This window comes from Staurois parvus, unplaced genomic scaffold (genome assembly GCF_062004578.1).
Source record: "Staurois parvus isolate SC_StPar_1 unplaced genomic scaffold, SC_StPar_1.0 ptg000020l, whole genome shotgun sequence".
Lineage (NCBI taxonomy): Eukaryota > Metazoa > Chordata > Amphibia > Anura > Ranidae > Staurois > Staurois parvus.
In genome coordinates, this window is record NW_028317816.1 from 6,754,696 (window position 1) to 6,774,013 (window position 19,318).

Sequence of the window (19,318 nt, forward strand, 5' to 3'; positions counted from 1 at the left end):
GAATCAGCAGCATGCATGTCATGACTGTTGGGTCTGTTGGATTTCTATTACTCTACTACACCTGCTAGTAAATTATTTGCCATGTAGAAATATCATTTCTACCAAAAACAGTGATTGATCAGGTTAGTGATGTCTGACTGCTATTATTTTGAACACAACTGTATATATATATACACACACACACACACACACACACACACACAGTATATACTGAATACATTATCACAAATTTGTGTAGTTCTGTGTCTATATGTTGCACAGTGGATCAGTGAAATTAAAAGTCACATCAAAGCCTCAAGTCATCAAGAACCTGTAGGAATGATTTAAGCATCATAGGCATTAATTCTCACTTTTTAGGTTTTATACACATAAACTTATAGCCCTAAAAGTGCCAATATGACCTTATCCTAAGCCAGATTTTACTGAAACAATCCACAAACCACCAACTTCCAAAAAATGTAGAGAAAATGTATGCAAATGTGCAATACATGTTCCTATAAAATATACTGTACTTAATTAAAGACAAAAAAGACTGATAAAATTGATGACACAAAATACTACCACTGGGCATATTACATAACCCATTTGACAATATATTGTTGTTTTAAACATAATAGTCTGTGTCAGTGAAGTAAAAAAAAAATTGATTTTCTTTGAAGTTTAAAGTCAACACCCTAGCAGTGTACAATGATCTTGTAGAGAGGTAATGCATGTGTGGTCCTTGACAACCGAATACTACTGGGTCTGCTGACAGCCTTTTGACACTGTATCAACAAAAAAGTTTCATGTGTACTTGGAATTCTTAAAGAAACAGATGCCTTAAACTATGTAATCGAAGTCATTCATAACAACAAAGAAAGTGGAAAATACTGTCATAGCAGACAAAAAAATTACAAACACATAAAACAAATAAAAAAGGTAAAAATGATATAATTTGTTTTCAGTGATCTACCTACTACTAGCATATTTCATCATCTTACACAGCTTTTGATATGTTTATTCTGGTAATCTTTTCCCTTTGATACAGCTTACACAAAGTTTGAAGATAGTGGAACAGAACTGCTCTATAAGATTCAGAGATATTTAGAGATAAATATTTAAGGGGAAAAAAACCCCTAGTCAGTTTGCAGTTTGTCTAAACCATGGGTGCTCAACTTGTGGCCCTTCAGCTGTTGTGGAACTACAAGTCTCATCAAGCCTCTGCTACTTAGTCCAACTAACAGCTGCCTCCAACTACCTAGTCCAACATAGCAAAGTGAAGACCAGCCGAAGACTGTTGGTCAGAGTTAGAAGGGCTGGGTATCCCTAGTTCTGGGGCTAGGCACACAGTGGGTAATGACTGATAATTACCAGGATCACCAAAGTGGTACACAAGTGTCAAGAGCTAGAAAGACTGGTTAGCCAAGTTATGATCAAACAACTTTCAAAGTCTAGGTCAGGAGATGGACTGTATAGAAAATAATGCACATTTCCATGCATTGCCCATGGCTGCCTTTAACTGTTAACACATACGTTACATTAAGAGCTTCAGGTTGTGCTAGAATCAGGCTGAACTTAAAGCATTTGTAAACATGAACTTCTCTTATTTGGTCCCCTGTGGCCTGCTAAATATACAATTGGAAGTGTTTTGTTGTACGGGTTCGATAAATGCAAAAAAAAACCTGTTGATACTACAAGAAATCTTGTCAGCTTGTAATATCATGTACTCTCTGCCTCTTGCTGTTATGAATTATTATTCTTCCCAGCTCTCTCTGAGGGCTACAGAGCCCTCCTCTGTGTTATGGAGAAGAGAAGAGAGGATCGATTTGGTATTCCTGTATTATTTCTGTTGTCCAGATACAGAAGAGTGAGTAAACACTGACACCCTAGGACAGGGAGTGCCTTACTGATGGAATCATAAAGTGAATATAAAGGAAATAAAATAGTTTTTTGGCTTAGATATGCTTTAATGGGCTATGGCTGTTCACCAAGCAAAGCAAATGTTCTCTTTGGAAAGAATTTGTTTTATTCAGAAGAACCTTTATTGAATATTTGTAATACAGGTTCTATAAATTCTCAAAACAGAGCATCCAGTACATCAGGTCATATAAAAGTAGACAAGTACAATGTCCAGCACTATATAGCTTGAGGCAAATCCAAGCCCTTTAGTTTTAAATCCAATGGCCTCCACCAGCGGGCCAAAAGAGCAGGTATGGTCCCACAGCGTGTTAACAGCAACCTACTATACCTTGACTGTGAATATAAAAACAATATTACAAATGTAAACCTACCCCAATATTCTGTTCATAACTAGGTCAACCAAAGTCAAACCAGGAATGTCAAGCCAGCCTCCCCAAACTATATCAAATTTGGCAAAGCATTCTCTGTGTTGATAGATAATCTTCTCATATCGTAAAGTGGCACTCATATGCGTAAGTCATTCTTTAAGATGTGTGGGGGGGTGAGTGTATAGTGGAGTAGTATGGCTTTACATGCCTGGAATAGGGCCCTAAAAACAGCTTCCCTAATACAGGCATCCAGAACTATATTTTATAGAATACCCAATAAACATAGCTTGGGGGGAGATCAGTTTGGAATGCTTTTTTAATAGCAGTTAGGACCGATTCCCAATACATGTGCAGCTTAGGGCTTGGAAAGAATATGTTCACTTCAGAAAGTATGAGTATAAAGTACCTAGGCAAGGTAGCAGGAAATAAAAAAAAATCAGATTTTTTTTTATAGCATGATAGGGTATTCAGAGTAAGCACAGTCCACTTTATTCACTAAGGCTGGCTATACACTGATTGAAATTTGGGCGGTTAAGAAAGGACCAGACAGGTTTTGATCTGAGTGTGGCCATCTCTGTTTGCCAGAAGTCAATCATTTGGCCGACTTCTGTTGAAGGGACATTGTGGAAAACATTTTTCAATCAGCAGCTGCTGATCAAAGTATTTGCGATCTATGAATGAAGGCGTGGATCTTTCACCCATCTTTCATTCATAGATCATGTTTCATTCATAGAAGCTTTAATATGGCTATTGGTATGATAAATAGAGTTGGTGGGTGGATGCGTGGGCATAGTCAGGTACTCTTGATGAGTGTCTGTCACAGTACACTCAAATATATTAACCCACACCGCAACAGAAGATTACGGTTGCAGGGGTGGGGTATTAGAGGAGGAAGCTTACTGCTAAACCAGGAGACAGCAGCACAAGGGACACATTATATTAATGATAAGTAATGTCCTTTGTGCTTATTTTTTATTTTTGTAAACTAAATTAAAGCTTTAAAATCTCTCCACTAAAATAAATGTTTTTGTTGTTTTACATAAAGAATTCTCTATACTTCCTGCGCCAACAACAGGGGGGCAGGTACAGGGGCACAAGCAGCAATAATATCCTGACAGGGGTTCTCCTCTAAACACAACTACAATCATAATTTTTAACTGAAGTTGTGCTTTAAATAAAATAGAGACAATCGTTACCTGGAATGCAGTATATTGTTGTCTACTGCAGAGCTTAAAATTTAGAGTCTAGACCCACTAGTCAGGCACAAACCTTACTCTCCACCAGTTGCCCCACCCAACCTTGCTCAGGTCCGCCTCCAACCCCACCCCCGGACCGTCCCTCAACGACACCCCCAGCCGTGCCCCCAACCACGCCCCCTTAAAGCTTACATTTTTCTTTAGAATAAAGAGTCCAAAATATAAAACTGTACACAGTAATGTATACCAGCTCCCCTGTACTCCATTATAGTGATATGACATGTATACAGTAATGTATATCCCAGCTCCCCTGTACTCCATTATAGTGATATGACATGTATACAGTAATGTATATCCCAGCTCCCCTGTGCTCCATTATAGTGATATGACATGTATACAGTATGTATATCCCAGCTCCCCTGTACTCCATTATAGTGATATGACATGTATACAGTAATGTATATCCCAGCTCCCCTGTACTCCATTATAGTGATATGACATGTATACAGTAATGTATATCCCAGCTCTCCTGTACTCCATTATAGTGATATGACATGTATACAGTATGTATATCCCAGCTCCCCTGTACTCCATTATAGTGATATGACATGTATACAGTAATCTATATCCCAGCTCCCCTGTACTCCATTATAGTGATACGACATGTATACAGTAATCTATATCCGAGCTCCCCTGTACTCCATTATAGTGATATGACATGTATACAGTAATCATTACTGTATACATGTCATCACTATAATGCAGTACAGGGGAGCTGGGATATACATTACTGTATACATGTCATCACTATAATGCAGTATAGGGGAGCTGGGATATACATTACTGTATACATGTCATATCACTATAATGGAGTACAGGGGAGCTGGGATATACATTACTGAGTAATGTATATCCCAGCTCCCCTGTACTCCATTATAGTGATGACATGTATACAGTACTTACTCCTAGTCCCTTCGAGTCCCTCTCGGCGGTGGAGAGGGTGTCTCCTCTCAGCGGAGGAGAGCGGACCTCTCCTGCACTTGTCCCCTCAGTGGCAGTGCCGCAGAAGCCGGAAACCAGAAGTTGTAAACCGGAACTCGGCTTCACAATGAGGCTTGGAGCGCAGGTGCAGTCGCTCCATACTTCATCTGTGCTCGCTGCTCGCCACAGAGGAATTTCTCCTCGCATTTGGCGAGCGGCTTTTTCAAGCCCTGGTCTACTGAATAGAAATGTGCACGCTGGAAATTTTCCTTTCCATTCACTGAAGAATTTCGTTTACTACATTGGTTATGTTGAACCGATACATTTTCAGGATTCATTTTGTTATATTTGACATTCGTGTCGTATATTCATTGGTCCAGGTGGATTTGAAAAATTCTGCAGTTTTTTGGAAGATTGGTATATATTTCTGGTGGATTCGATATTTATACAAACCTATTCGGAAGAATTCTATAATTTTGGACATAGTGGAATAAATTATGCAAAATTTGTTGGCCCTGAATTTTTCAAACCTAAGAATTGCATGAGACTGTTTAACTGAACTGAATGAATGTGAAGATTACAAATTCAATTTAAATCACAAATTTACTTGAATCCAAATTATCGGTTTGAGTAAAACTGAATTATAGATTCATGTGGCATCATCTAAATGAAACAAATGCATCTGTTAATTTTGCAATAACTATTTCAGATTTGTTTACAATTGTTACTATGTCCATTCTGAGATTTGCATACATCTGAAATAAAATTTTTGGATGAAAAATCATTTGTTACATAACGCACATGTCTACTTCTGAAATCTGTCTTTTTATTTAGAATTCAATCAGTTTATTAACTGTTATTTGTAAAGTAACCTGTTATGTTTTCTACTCTTAGTCTTTGAAGTGATGTGTACTTTTTTTCAAGTTGTATTGTAAAGTGATATTAAAGTCAACTTTTTTCCTAAATAAAATCAGATATCACATTGATCGATAGATATATAGATCGCGAGAGGGACACAACTGCTGTCAATCACTGCTGTAGCAGAGGAGGAGAGGCATGACTTTTGCTCCGTATGCCTCTTGCACTGGCTTTGTGTGCAGTGCTCTGAATGGTTGCAAGTAAAGGTTTAGTACAGACCGGAATCACGCATTATAGAGATTCACACAGGACTCGATAAGTCCTAGTGGCATGGCTGGGTACAGAGAGAATGGGGTTATATTGGTGCAGCCTTGGGACAATTGAAAAAGGAGAAGGAGACTTAACCACTTGCCTACCGGGCATTTATACCCCCTTCCTTACCAGGCCAATTTTCAGCTTTCAGCGCTGTCGCACTTTGAATAGCAATTGCACAGTTATGCAACATTGTACCCATATGAAATTTTTATAATTTTTTTCTCACAAATAGAGCTTTCTTTCGGTGGTATTTACTTGCCACTGGGTGTTTTTGCGCTATAGACAAAAAAAGAGCACAAAATTAAAAAAAAAAGTTTCTTTGTTTCTATTGTAAAAATTTGCAAACAGGTAATTTTTCTCCTTCACTGATGTGCGTTGATGAGACTGCACTGATAGGCAGCACTGATGCGCACTGATAGGCGGCACTGATGGGCACTGATAGGCGGCACTGATAGGCAGTACTGATAGGTGGCACTGAAGAGCTGGCACTGATGATGGGTACTGATAGTTGGCACTGACTGGCGCAACTGCTGGGCACTGACTGGCGGCACTACTGGGCTGCACTGATGGGCACTGGTGGGTGGCACTGGTGGGCACAGATGGGTGGCAAAGCTGGGTGGCACTGCTGGGCACAGGTGGGTGGCACAGCTAGTCACAGGTGTGCGGCACTGCTGGGCACTTGTGGGTGGAACTGGTGGGTGGCACTGCTGAGTTCCCTGATGATTAGTGCCAATCCCTGCTCTGACAACTGCTGGGTCTTGGCAGTACTTTCCTCACGCTCTGACAGCGTGAAGAAAGTGCAACTGAGAACCGGCAATTGCATTTCCCGATGATCAGCGTGTCATTGGACACGGCTGATTATGTGGTAAAAGGCTGCTGTGATTGGCCTTTTACCACACCACGTGATAAGCTGTGTCCGTAGGACACAGCGATCACAGAGATAGCCGGGTGCATGCCCCCGCGTTCTGGGAGGTCATCATATGACGCCCTCTCAAAACTGTCCGGCCGCAGTGCAGCCGTCATTCGGCTATCTGTAGTTGGCAACTAGTTAAACAAAAAATTCAAATGGATGTGAGTAATGTTATTTTTACTCAATTTAAGAAATTATGGTTTTAATATCATTTTAACTTAAAGTGGTTGTAAATACTTACCTATACCCAGTGAAGTGAAGGGCCTCAGGTGATACACAGAGATGATACAAATGATCCTTCATAATTTATATCTGCAGTCTCCTCTTCTCTACATCCGTTTAAAGTGCTGCATTTATACAGCTTTCTGAGAAAAAAGGGAGCCGATCTGAAGTTACACACTGCAGAGCTCAGTGAGAAGATCTCTGAGAGTTGATTGGAGGGAACGGACACACCTCCTTCCAAACAGCACACTGGAACAGAGGTCTCTTCCCTGTCACCATTTTTCTCCTGGTGTCAGGAAAATGTGTCAGAAGTGACTCATGCTGATAGCAGCGGAACAAAGCAACAGACAGAAAATGACACTTAGCGCTCTTAATTGAGACAAGTGCACTCTATAGAAGGATATGCTTTGTTCATATTTCATGTCTGAGGTTTACAACCACTTTAATTAAACTGAATTGAAAAAATTTAAAAAAGGATAAACCACTTGGAAGACTGCGAGTGGAAAACATAAGAGGTTACTCTACGAGTAGAAAATGTGTTTTAATTTTCATCTGATTTACAAATTTTGACTTGAATACCACTTTAAATTCCATTTAGAAGCAGAATAATTGGTAGAGAAAAAATATGATGGTTAAGCAATTTGCAAATCCATGTAAGTCATCACTGGTGCTCAACAGTGAGCTGACTGCTCCCAGGAAGCATTGAACCTCAACTGACAGATAACACACTGACAAGAAGCAGGCTGGTTGGAAAAATAGCCGATGTTTAATTCCTGGTGTTTTTATGGTCATGTCTATACCTAGGTAATAAATTAAACACAAACTATTTGCTTTGCTTGTCTCATATAAAAAAGAAAAGTATAACATGCAATACAAAGTACAACTGATGTTCTATTTTATCTTTGACATCTTCTAGGAGGTGTACAAGGCATTTAACCAAGTACTGCTCTTTCACAGCACAAGTTTTGCAAATATTTGTCTATGTTTTGGCATATTAGTAAGTAGGAATCTAAAGTTACCTTTACAAGCACTTGGCTTTCCCCTGGCTGTAAAGTATTGAAACAATGCCAAAAAGGCAATTACAGTGAAGATTGCACATTCACAAACTTTCTAAAAGCTCTAAACGTGCTGAAAATTTTTGTGTAATGGAAATAAGTCAGGCGGTATAACCCTCACGTTAATAAACCACTGCATTTAGCACAAATATTGACAAATGTACAAACATCTTTCATCATTTAATAAACTATTAGAGACAATTCACAGGCACGTTTTCAATGAAAGACACCACATTTACAATGAAGTATATGTGTGTGCATATAGGTTAAGAAGAAGAATTATCTGGTTAATATTAATATTTTGAAAATTTTTTTTATATCAAAAGCATTATATTATCATTATCATTATATTATTTTAAAAGTGTATTGATTACACTTATTTAGTGGTAAAATTATTCTTTTGTGAATAACAGTTAAGGCAGGCTTTAATATCGTATGTACTCTCCAACGCCTCAGGATATGCACAGCCAAAAAGGAAGCCAAGGGTACCAGGACAGCGACAACCAAAGGAAATGTTCCAGGGGTGCAGCCCTCCTCAGACGTGGAAATCAGCCACTGGATAGAGAGAAAACAGGTGGCGCACACACCTAGTGCATTATCCAAGGTTTATTGTAGGAATGAAATAATAAAAACATACTCACAGACGAAGCATGTATCTAAAAAGCATAGAAAAATGACAATGGCCATATGATGTATGGACAGAAAGAGCCTCGCTGTTGATGCCTCATACATCATACATCAGCATCAGAGGTTGGTCATCAGCTCTGAGGAAAGGGATTCGTCCCCGAAACGTGTCAGGCATTTGACCACACTGACAGTGAGAACACCTTGCCCGCCGTTGTGGCCATTATCATTTTTCTATGCTTTTTAGATACATGCTTTGTCTGTGAGTATGTTTTTATTATTTCATTCCTACAATAAACCTTGGATAATGCACTAGGTGTGTGCGCCACCTGTTTTCTCTCTAAGGTAGGCTTTAACCATTTTTCTATTAAGGCAAATCCTAATTTTTCGCACACATCTTAAAATATGCATTTTTTGCAAAATTATACTTAACCCCCCACACGCACACACACACACCCACACGCACACACACACCCCCACACAAACATACACACACACTTATATATTTTGTCAAAACAGAGTCTGTGAAATACAATTCTGGCAGTTGGAATTTTTTATGTCACACGACATTTGCACAACTGTCAATGAATATTTTCTGAAAAGAATACACTAAAATTAATTTTAGAGCAAGCAAACACAATACAATACACAGTTTTTGGTAAAATATAAAAGTTTGGGTTGCATCAAATAAATAGATACCAAACATATCAATCATTAAAATTGCATGCATCCTAAATTGTTCATAGGCAGTGCTTTAAAAACCTTTAAAGAGTATCAGTTTATAGTTATCCATGAATTATGACCCTAGAATAATTTCTCTCCCTTTGACCTTTGCAGCGATTTCTCACATTTGTGGTGTAATTTATGCTTCCATACACGTTCATACCGTATGCATGCCGTACACATGAGAGAACCTGAAAAACACCCTGGGCACTGGTGGCGGCAAGGTGGCAACTTTACAGCCCCATAAAGGGATCTCTTTTTCCTGAAAGCCAATCACTGGCTGAAAAATGTAATTACATTTGGCTTTCACTACAAAGCTATTGGACATTTAAAAACATAACTTGGTAAACAAGAGGTTAAAGTAGATCTAAATCCAATAAATAAAAGCTCATACAAGCTGTAGCATGTTAATGTAATTTCAGTAAGTTGTTGCAATTTCAGTACGCACAGTTGTTTTGAAATATGTAGCTGTTAATAAAAGAATCCCTTGGTGATCCCAATATGAAGGCTCTTGTTTGGGCACTTCCTGTTAGGAGTTGACAACTGTCTCTTAGTTGTTCTCCTGCGTTGTCTCCCTGTCAAATGCACCCCCGCTAGAGACTACTGGAGGCAATGCTGACAAACATTGCAAAGGCATGGTCCATCATTGGCAGGAAGCCAGTCTAGAGCAATGGTGTACAGGCAACTTTGGAGTAAAGATCAGCAGCACTAAGCTGCAAAAAGATGATAAAAATGTGAAAACAGTATTTTATTTTTAAAAAGGCAATATTGTTATGCTACACAGTGGTTTAAGACAAAAATTGTCATCCAGTTAGGGTTTAGATCTATGTTAACTAATTGTTTAACTCATAATTCCTACTTAAGTCAGGAATTAGGAGAGGCTTATAGATGTTGAAATATGTAAAAACATGCTGTCATTGGGAAAAAACAGATCCTTTGGTGCTCTGAGTTACATAAACTGAAGCATCAGCTGCGGCCTTAACATGCCAGCTTCAGGACCTGCATTTCATAGATGACAGGTCACTTTTATACAACCCTTGCTTTCTTCTATCTCTAGCATTCATATGACTTTCAGATTTAAATTTTGAATTTAGGTTTGCTTATGACACTCTTGATAATTAACCCAGTGCTCCTGTTATGACTGGAGGTAAGATTACTAAATTCAAGGCTCAGTTTTATCCAGAAAATATTCTTAGGGAACATGTGCAAAACTCACACAACTAAAACATTTGCAATTCTGTCTTATAATAAACACAATAAAAAACCTTTTGGGGGAAAAACTTGGAGTTATGCTAAAATTACAAATGTCCTAATTTGTTTCTGGATACAAAAGGTTGTGCTACGTTACAAGAAGGATATAAGATATCTTAATGGAGTTCCATGACAGTAACCATAAAAAGGCAAAAAGCATCATTGGTTGCATGTGCACTTATGACTGTGTATATACAGTGGCAAAAATAATTATTTGATCCCCTGCAGATTTTGTAAGTTTGCCCACTTACAAAGAAATAAAGGGTCTATCATTTTTATCATAGTGTATTTTAAATGATAGAGACAGAATATCAACCAAAATCCAGAAAAAAAACACATGATAAAAATGTTATAAATTGAGTTGCAGGTCAGTGAGTAAAATATGTATTTGATGGCCAACCAACAATAATTCTGGCTCCCAGGTGCTCCTAACAACAACCGGTTATTTGTATAAAAGACACCTTTCCACAGAATCTGATTCTTCCATTCAAACCTCACCATCATGGGCAAGGCCAAAGAGCTGTCAAAGTACATCAGGGACAAGATTGTAGATCTGCACAAGGCTGAAATGAGCTACAAGATCATCAGGAGTACTGTTGGAGCGATTATTCACAAATGGAAAAAATACAAAATAAACATCAATCGCTCTCAGTCTGGAGTTCCATGCAAGATTTCGCCTCATGAGGTAAGGATGATCATGAGAAAAGTGAGGGATCAGCCCAGAACTACACAGGAAGAGCTTGTGAATGATCTCAAGGCATTTGGAACCACAGTCACCAAACAAACCATTGGTAACACAATACACCACCATAGATTGAAAATCCTGCAGTGCCCACAAGGTCAACCTTCTCAAGAAGGCACATGTACAGACCCATCTGAAGTTTGCCAGTAAAATTATTCCTTTCTTCCCTTAGCCAGAACACTGAAGATGGGTCGTGGATGGGTCTTTCATCATGACAATGACTCAAAACATACCGCCAAGGCAACAAATGAGTGGCTGAAGAAGAAGCACACTAAGGTCATGGAGTGGCTTAGCCAGTCTCCAGACCTTAGTCCTATAGAAAATTTATAAAGGGAGCAGAAACTTCGAGTTGCCAAGCTTCAGCCTAGAAACCTTAAGGATTTAAAGAAGATCAGTAAAGAAGAGTGGACCAAAATCCCTCCTGAGATGTGTGCAAACCTGGTAACCAACTACAACAAACATCTTACCTCTGTGCTTACCAACAAGGGTTTCTCAGCCAAGCACTAAATCATGTTCTGCTTGGGGATAAAAAAAAAATTTTCCCCCACTGTACATACAGTATATCTGTATGTGTGCGTGTGTGTAAAGAATAAAAGCAACCTTTTTTAGACATTGCATTAACAGGGAAAGAGCTGTTTAGTCTATTTACAGTATAGTACATTTTATGATGCTGGTATAATGATCTACAGTAGATGTCTAGCATATTTTTCATTCTACCTAAATTCCTAATTCTGCATATGAAACACCAATGCTTCATCTTGCTATAGATCAGTGAAATTATATATTTCTATCTTATCGCTATTCAACCTACCTGTTTCTAATGTTTCCACACTTCAGAAGAGTTTGAAATGTAAAGCTAAAGTGTTGAAATAAAATTAAAGAAAATAAATGGTAATACCCAGGTAGATTTGATTAAAAAACCGCCAAAAAGAAAATTAATTTATAAAGGTTAAATAAATTAACTGCAATATTTTCAAGTTAAAAAAGTCTTTAGACTGATGAAGTCTCTATAACAATAGACTTTACATTGTTACTTTAAATATACTGGAAATATGGTAATAATTTGTTGTGAAATATAGGAAAAATACAAATGTTGCATTGCATATTAATTTGCAAAACTGTGTATACAGTTGCAAGAAAAAGTATGTGAACCCCTTGTGATTACGTGGAGTTTTGCATGAATTGGGCATAAAATGTGCTCTGAACGTCATCTAAGTCACAACAATAGAAGAACACAGTCTGCTGAACATAATACTACACAAACATTAGATGTTGCCATGGTTTAATTGCACATAACATGTAAACATTCACAGTGCAGGGAGGAAAAAGTATGTGAACCTTTGGACTTAATAACTGGTTGACCCTCCTTTGGAAGCAATAACCTCAACCAAACGTTTCCTGTAGTTGCAGATCAGACCTGCACAACGATCTGGAGCAATTTTGGACCACTCCTCTTCACAAAACTGTTTCAGTGTAGCAATATTCTTGGGATGTCTGGTGTGAATCGCTCTCTTAAGGTCATGCCACAGCATTTCAATCGGGTTGAGGTCAGGACTCTGACTGGGCCACTCCAGAAGGCGTATTCTGTGCTGTTGCAGCCATTGTTTTGTTGAATTACTTGTATGCTTTGGGTCATTGTCCTGTTGCATCACCCATCCTCTGCGGAGCTTCAGTTGGCGGACAGATGGTCGTACGTTTTCCTGCAAAATGTCTTGATAAACTCTGGAATTAATTTTCCCATCAATGACAACAATCCGTCCAGGCCCTGAGGCAGCAAAGCAGCCCCAAACCATGATGCTCCCTCCGCCATGTTTTACAGTGGGGATGAGGTTTTGATGTTGATGTGCTGTGCCTTTTTTTTTCCGCACATAGTGTTGTGTGTTCTTCCCAAACAACTCAATCTTGGTTTCATCTGTCCACAGTATATTTTGCCAGTAGTGCTGTGGAACATCCAGGTGCTCTTTTACAAACTTCAAACGTGCTGCAATATTCTTTTTGGACAGCAATGGCTTCCTCCGTGGTGTCCTCCCATGTACTCCATTCTTGTTTAATGTTTTCCTTATTGTAGATGTGTCAACAAAAATGTTAGCATGTGCCAGAGATTTCTGTAGGTCTTTAGCTGACACTCTGGGATTCTTCTTTACCTCAGGCAGCATTCTGCGCTGTGCTCTTTTACAGGACGACCGCGCCTAGGGAGAGTAGCAACAGTGCTAAACTTTCTCCATTTGTAGACAGTCTGTCTTACCATGGACATGTGAACATCAAGGCTTTTGGAGATACTTTTGTAGCCCTTTCCAGCTTCATGCAAGTCAACAATTCTTGATCGTAGGTCTTCTGAGAGCTCTTTTCTGCAAGGCATGGTTCACATCAGACAGTGCTTCTTGAAACCAGTAAACCCAAAACAGGTGTGTATTTTTTAAGGGAAGGACAGCTGTCAGCAACACATCCAATATCATCACACTGATTGGAGTCAAGGTTGGCTCACTCATGGCTCCAATTAGCTATGGGAGAAGTCATTAAGCTAGGGCCTCACATACTTTTTCCTCCCTGCACTGTGAATGTTTACATGTTATGTGCAATTAAACCATGGCAACATCTAATGTTTGTGTAGTATTATGTTCAGCAGACTGTGTTCTTCTATTGTTGTGACTTAGATGACGTTCAGAGCACATTTTATGCCCAATTCATGCAAAACTCCAAGGGGTTCACATACTTTTTCTTGCAACTGTATGTTAATTAGGCTTCTGCTATGATGTCTGTTTTTATTTGTACTGTATCAGATTCAGTATTAAAAGGTTTCAATTGTTTTATGTTATACATATAGGGATTCTAGATTAGAATATAAAGGGATCTAATATATAAACATTACCTTTTTGGGTTTATTAAAATGGCTAAGCAGTTCTGGAAAACAATGTTTTGCTTTCACTAATAAACAGTTAGAAGTACCTGTCCCATCTGCTTTCAGCACGTTTAAATAAAAAAATAAAGCATGGAACATACTGTCAGAACCTATTATATATCACTGCTGATTTTTTTCTTAATTTTTCATGTCTATACGGTATGTCTTTTATGCGATAGGAGGCAATTCCCAGATATCCACTCATCTGTTCGCCTGCTATTTTTATATCTTATGAAGAATTCACTTTTTCAAGTCTGAAAACAAATTTACGGTAAATAGACAGTTCACATGCTTCATGTCATGGCCAAGTAGATAAGTAAATGTATGGGTCTGCTGTGTAATCACAAACATCTTTGCATTTCAGGAATGAGACTAATATATAGGGATAGCAAATAAAAGTAAAATTATGAAAGAAAGGAAATATTTGTTTTTAGATTTATGAACAGTTATATAGTTACTTGGTATAATTAGTTATCTGAAGCAGCACGAATACCAGTGTATAACGCACGTGCATTAATTCCTTATATATACTTGTATGAAAAAATATCATGTTCTCTTAGCGTTGCTTCCTTTGTGTGAAAATCTCCCCACTTTCCTATTTCAAACTAACTACATCAGGGCATGGAAGCACACCCATCCAAGCGTGATCAGTTTTTTTCTTTGCATTCTACTTGGGAGTACAGTCTGCCTGTAATTCAATGATCAGACGTGTGCTAATACCGGGATAATCTGTGTACTGCTGTTTCTCTGCCTCCTGCTGACACCCCCCCTGCACCCCACCTCTCTAAGCCTCTTATGCAGTTGAAAACAGAAGTCATGTGATCACTTATTAAAAAAGAAAAAAAAAGAAAGAAAAGAAAAAAAAGGTATTTATATATTATTTTTATGTATACACAAACATTTTGCCTTTAATTTTTGTTTCAGAATAAATGGATTGTTTTACAAGGTAAGGGTTCACACTTTAAAGTGTGTTGTGCTAAGGCAGCCCATTCATGCTAATAGGCTGCAAATACGCAACAGGACACTGGAATATGCACTGGCATAAATTTGTTTATCGCAGCACACTACAATGCTTTGTAGTGCATTGCTGCACTTTGTAGTGTGCTGCAATGCATCTGTGTTTGGAAAGTGCATTTGGGTGCCATTAAATAAATGGCACCAAAACACAATGTGTGTTGCAACACAACAGCCACTTCCTGAGGAAGTGGTTTTGTCCATGAAAGGCTTACACATGTGATTTTACTGTCAGGATGTATGCCATCACAGTACCCGCATCACTGGCTTCCACTAACCCAACGTATAACATTCAAAATACTAACCACAGCTTTCAAAGCCATCCACAACACTGCCCCTAGCTACATCGGCAACCTTATCCACAGATACCGCCCAATTCGCCCACTCCGCTCCTCCCAAGATACCTTCCTCTCTAGCTCCCTCATCACCTCCTCCCACGCTCGCCTCCAGGACTTCTCCAGAGCCTCTCCCATCCTCTGGAACTCCCTACCACAGTATGTCTGGTCAGCCCCCACCCTGTCTGCCTTTAGGCGATCTTTGAAAACTCACTTCTTCAGGGAAGCCTACCCCACCTCCACCTAAGAACTGTACTTGAATCGCCTCCAACAGATCATCCCCCACAGCTATCACCTTTTGTATCACCTCCCCCTTCCTGTAGATTGTAAGCTCCACGAGCAGGGCCCTCATATTCCTTCTGTACTGAAATGTACTGTAAATGTACTGTCTACCTTATATTGTAAAGCGCAAACTGTTGGCGCTATATAAATCCTGTATAATAATAATATGAGCTCTGTTTTTTATGTATTCATTGAAGTTGAAATCCATAAGCAACTTTTAAAATATTGCATATGTAATAAAAAATTGTAACATTTTAGTTCTCTTAGTTTCTGTATTGTTGTATATAATCTCCTGGGAGACATAATTAAAGTCCCATTTTGGGTTGTTACATTGGTAGCCATTATTAATGTCACTACAGAATTTGTGTTATATTAATAATTGCAGCAATTTTTTAATAATGTTACACTATAGTCACAGCAGTTCATAACCTTTAAATAGAACTGCCACCAGGCTATGGAGTATATTTTTAGGAAGCAGTAAATTAGATTTATTACAAGCCCTTATTGACCTATGTATCTTCATGCACAGTAGAGTAAACTATTCATAAAATTTACAATGGAAAGTACTAGAAAGTACTTTTGGTTTTATTATAGCAGCTCAGCTGCTCCAACAGTAAATTGGCAGCCTTTCACCTTTTTATTCTTTAACCTCCCTAGCGGTCTGATTATGTCCATATTTCTGTGCTCAAAGCGGTAAATTTTTTTGCATGGAAATATGTATTTTTTTTATTGTAGGCCTGTAATTTTTAGGAATAACTCACTGAAATCTGTTCGAACAAGAGTCTAGTAAACATCCCGGGTAGGATAAAACTTGAAACATGAAATCATAAATTATAATTTAATAAATAATCATAAAAAATAATAATATAATAATAATACATTTAATTCAATAATATAATCAAACAAAAAACACTGAAATTTGAAATAGAGCGCCAAGTTCGCACATCGCTGAGCAAAGTCGCAAAATCGTTTTTAGAGTCTGATGACGAATTTCCCCACAAATCATTATCACTCAATTCTGCAAGTGGTTCTAATTTACTATCGCTGTTCTCTAGCTGGTCTAAAACCACTTTTGACCTAAAAGGACGCTTTTTGGACGCCATGGACGTTTCTCAGTTTCCAGGCAATAAGAACAGTAAAAAGGCAGGCAGGGCACAGGACAAAGCACTCGGGACAAAATGTATGTGAAATGGTTTGATACAGTAATGGTTTACTATGTTATTTTAGTGATTTTAGTGAATGTCACTTTTTGTCATTTTCAAATTTCCCGCCGTTCCGTCCCCCGTACGTCCCGACGCTCGCAGGGAACGGAACCCAGATGACAGATGCCGGCATCCGCCGGATTACATTGCCGGGGACACTGCAGGAGGGACATCGCGGGAGAGCAGGACAAGGTAAGTGATCGAGGGATCGAGTAGAAGTGCCACATGGTAAGCCCGAGTGTAGCTCGGGGTTACCGCTTGTGGTAATGAAACTTTACCCCGAGCTACACTCGGGAATACCACCAGGGAGGTTAATGTAAACACAGAGCAAGTGTAAAGGAAGAGGGGGAAAGTAGTCTGCTGGTATCCAAATTGAGTGACCATGGTGCCTCTCTTATAAACTTTAAGGATGACCTACCTTATTTCATAGTGTCTGCAGCTACAATGCTCAGTGAAGGGTTTTTTTTAACCCCTTCATGACCAAGATTAAAACAAACCTTAATGCCTAAGTTCAATTTTGCAACTTTGACATGTGTTAGTAAAACCATACATAACATTGAAATTACTTAGTGTATTCAGGTGGATTATACTTTTTTTATTGCGACAGATTGGGTTTTCATTTGGTAGGAAACGTAAATGTATATTTCCTGATTTTGTTTTTAATATGAAAGGAAAACTGGCCAAAAATAATAAAAAAATCTTTTTTTTTTACAATTTATCTGTATATTTGTATGCCATTACCATGACCCACCACCAAAAAAACAAGCAAAATAATTGTTGCCACTAACTGACACCTACACTTTCAATAACACTGATATCTACACTAACTAAGCCAGGGAAGGCACTGAAGATGTTCATGTTTATTTTTTTTCCTAAACAGATTTTTTTTTCAGACATGTCTTCTAGGGAGGAGGAAAAGGTACAATGTATCTTCTCCTCCTCACTAGAGGGAAAGTGTGTTATTTGTCATCTTCACAAAGGAAAAACAACACTGGGATGGGCTACAGATTGAATGATCATTATCAATCAGAGACTATCAAGTGATCTGTATCTGTTTCCCCTGGGTCCTGACTATTAGTAGGTGAACCAGGGCTGTAGACATCTAGTCAGCTCCCAGCACAAACACAAGAATACATATATGTGGCACCCAGCTTTAACCATAGTAACATTGTACTACTTTGGGGAAGTGATCAGTATTTTTTTTTTTTTACACAATTTGCTTATAGCAAAGAATGACTTTGCTATAAGCAAGCATTTACCTGAATGACATTGATTCATTCAGGGTTTTTGTTTTTTTGTGCTTAGCTGTGATTTGGCCACAGCTAATCACATGACATGTGCATGTGATTAGCTGTGACCATTCACAGCTAGACAGTAGTATACAATGGATGGCATGAATGAAGCCATCCATTGTATACAACTGTCATGTGACCTGCTGTGATTGGTCACAGCAAGTCACATGGTACCGGCAATGGGGCCGATACTCAGATCTGTCATCGGCCGTGTCCGAGGTACACGGCCGGTGACAGATCGTGCCACTGTGCGGCTCTGCAGGAGCGCAAACTATGCATGTGCGGGAGGACGCCATTTGGCGTCCAACCCATTAATGCAGTACATTTTGCCGGCCGCCTTTTGGCTATTGGCTGGGCGTGTACTGGTTAAAGCCTAACCTCCTGGATGCCACATATACTGTATGTGTTACCATGTTGTAATGGGGTAAAAGCTTATTTACTGTTTGTTAAGAATATGCAAATACTTGAATGTCCTAGTTCTACTTTAAAGTTGGCCATGCAAATAATTGATTATACAATCTCCTTTAGATTTACCAACAACTATTTACCACTGAGGCTTATATATGTAAAATCTAATCAAGTAGGCCCTTTAAAAACATAGTTGTTGGTAAATCTACAGGCAATTCAGCATGAATAAATATGCAAGGAGATGTATTTTGTCTTTCTTCAGATTTACATCACTGAAAACGTCTGCTCCATTAATATGTTAAACATAGAGTTCTACTTTATGTCATTTTATAAATTAGCAAGAACAGAAAACTGTCTGTCCTTTTTTCATGACCACAACTTACAACGCAGGAGCACTTAAGACATTTGTTCCCTTCTGGCTGAAATTCATCCCCCTCTTTATAGTGTCGGCCTTCATATACACAACCTGAAACAGACAGAGGAAGTGGTTAGGAAAGCGAATGCCTCTACAGAACACAAAAACCATAGTCTACATCTTTGATCATTGTTTCATGTTATCTGCGCTTCCTTAGGAGTGTCACATAAGAAAAATGTACATGGAGACTAGCCAGCTTGCCATTCCTATTTGCAGTTCATAGAGAGAAATATTTAAAAGGAAATATATAATCCTTTATGATTTTTTTTAAACAGACATGTAAGGCTTTGTTCACATGAATGTACTAAAGTGTAAGGCTATGTTTAC

At 38.6% G+C, this 19,318-nt stretch overlaps 1 protein-coding gene across 1 annotated transcript in view; it reads right to left on the reverse strand.

Annotated features, from left to right (window-relative positions):
• BMPER (BMP binding endothelial regulator) overlaps positions 1 to 19,318 on the reverse strand; it is a 331,942-nt gene that overhangs the window by 180,436 nt on the left and 132,188 nt on the right. Inside the window, exon 6 of the mRNA XM_089687148.1 lies at positions 18,960 to 19,042. Coding sequence (XP_089543274.1) covers positions 18,960 to 19,042 — 83 coding nt within the window. The remainder of the gene's footprint in view (positions 1 to 18,959; positions 19,043 to 19,318) is intronic.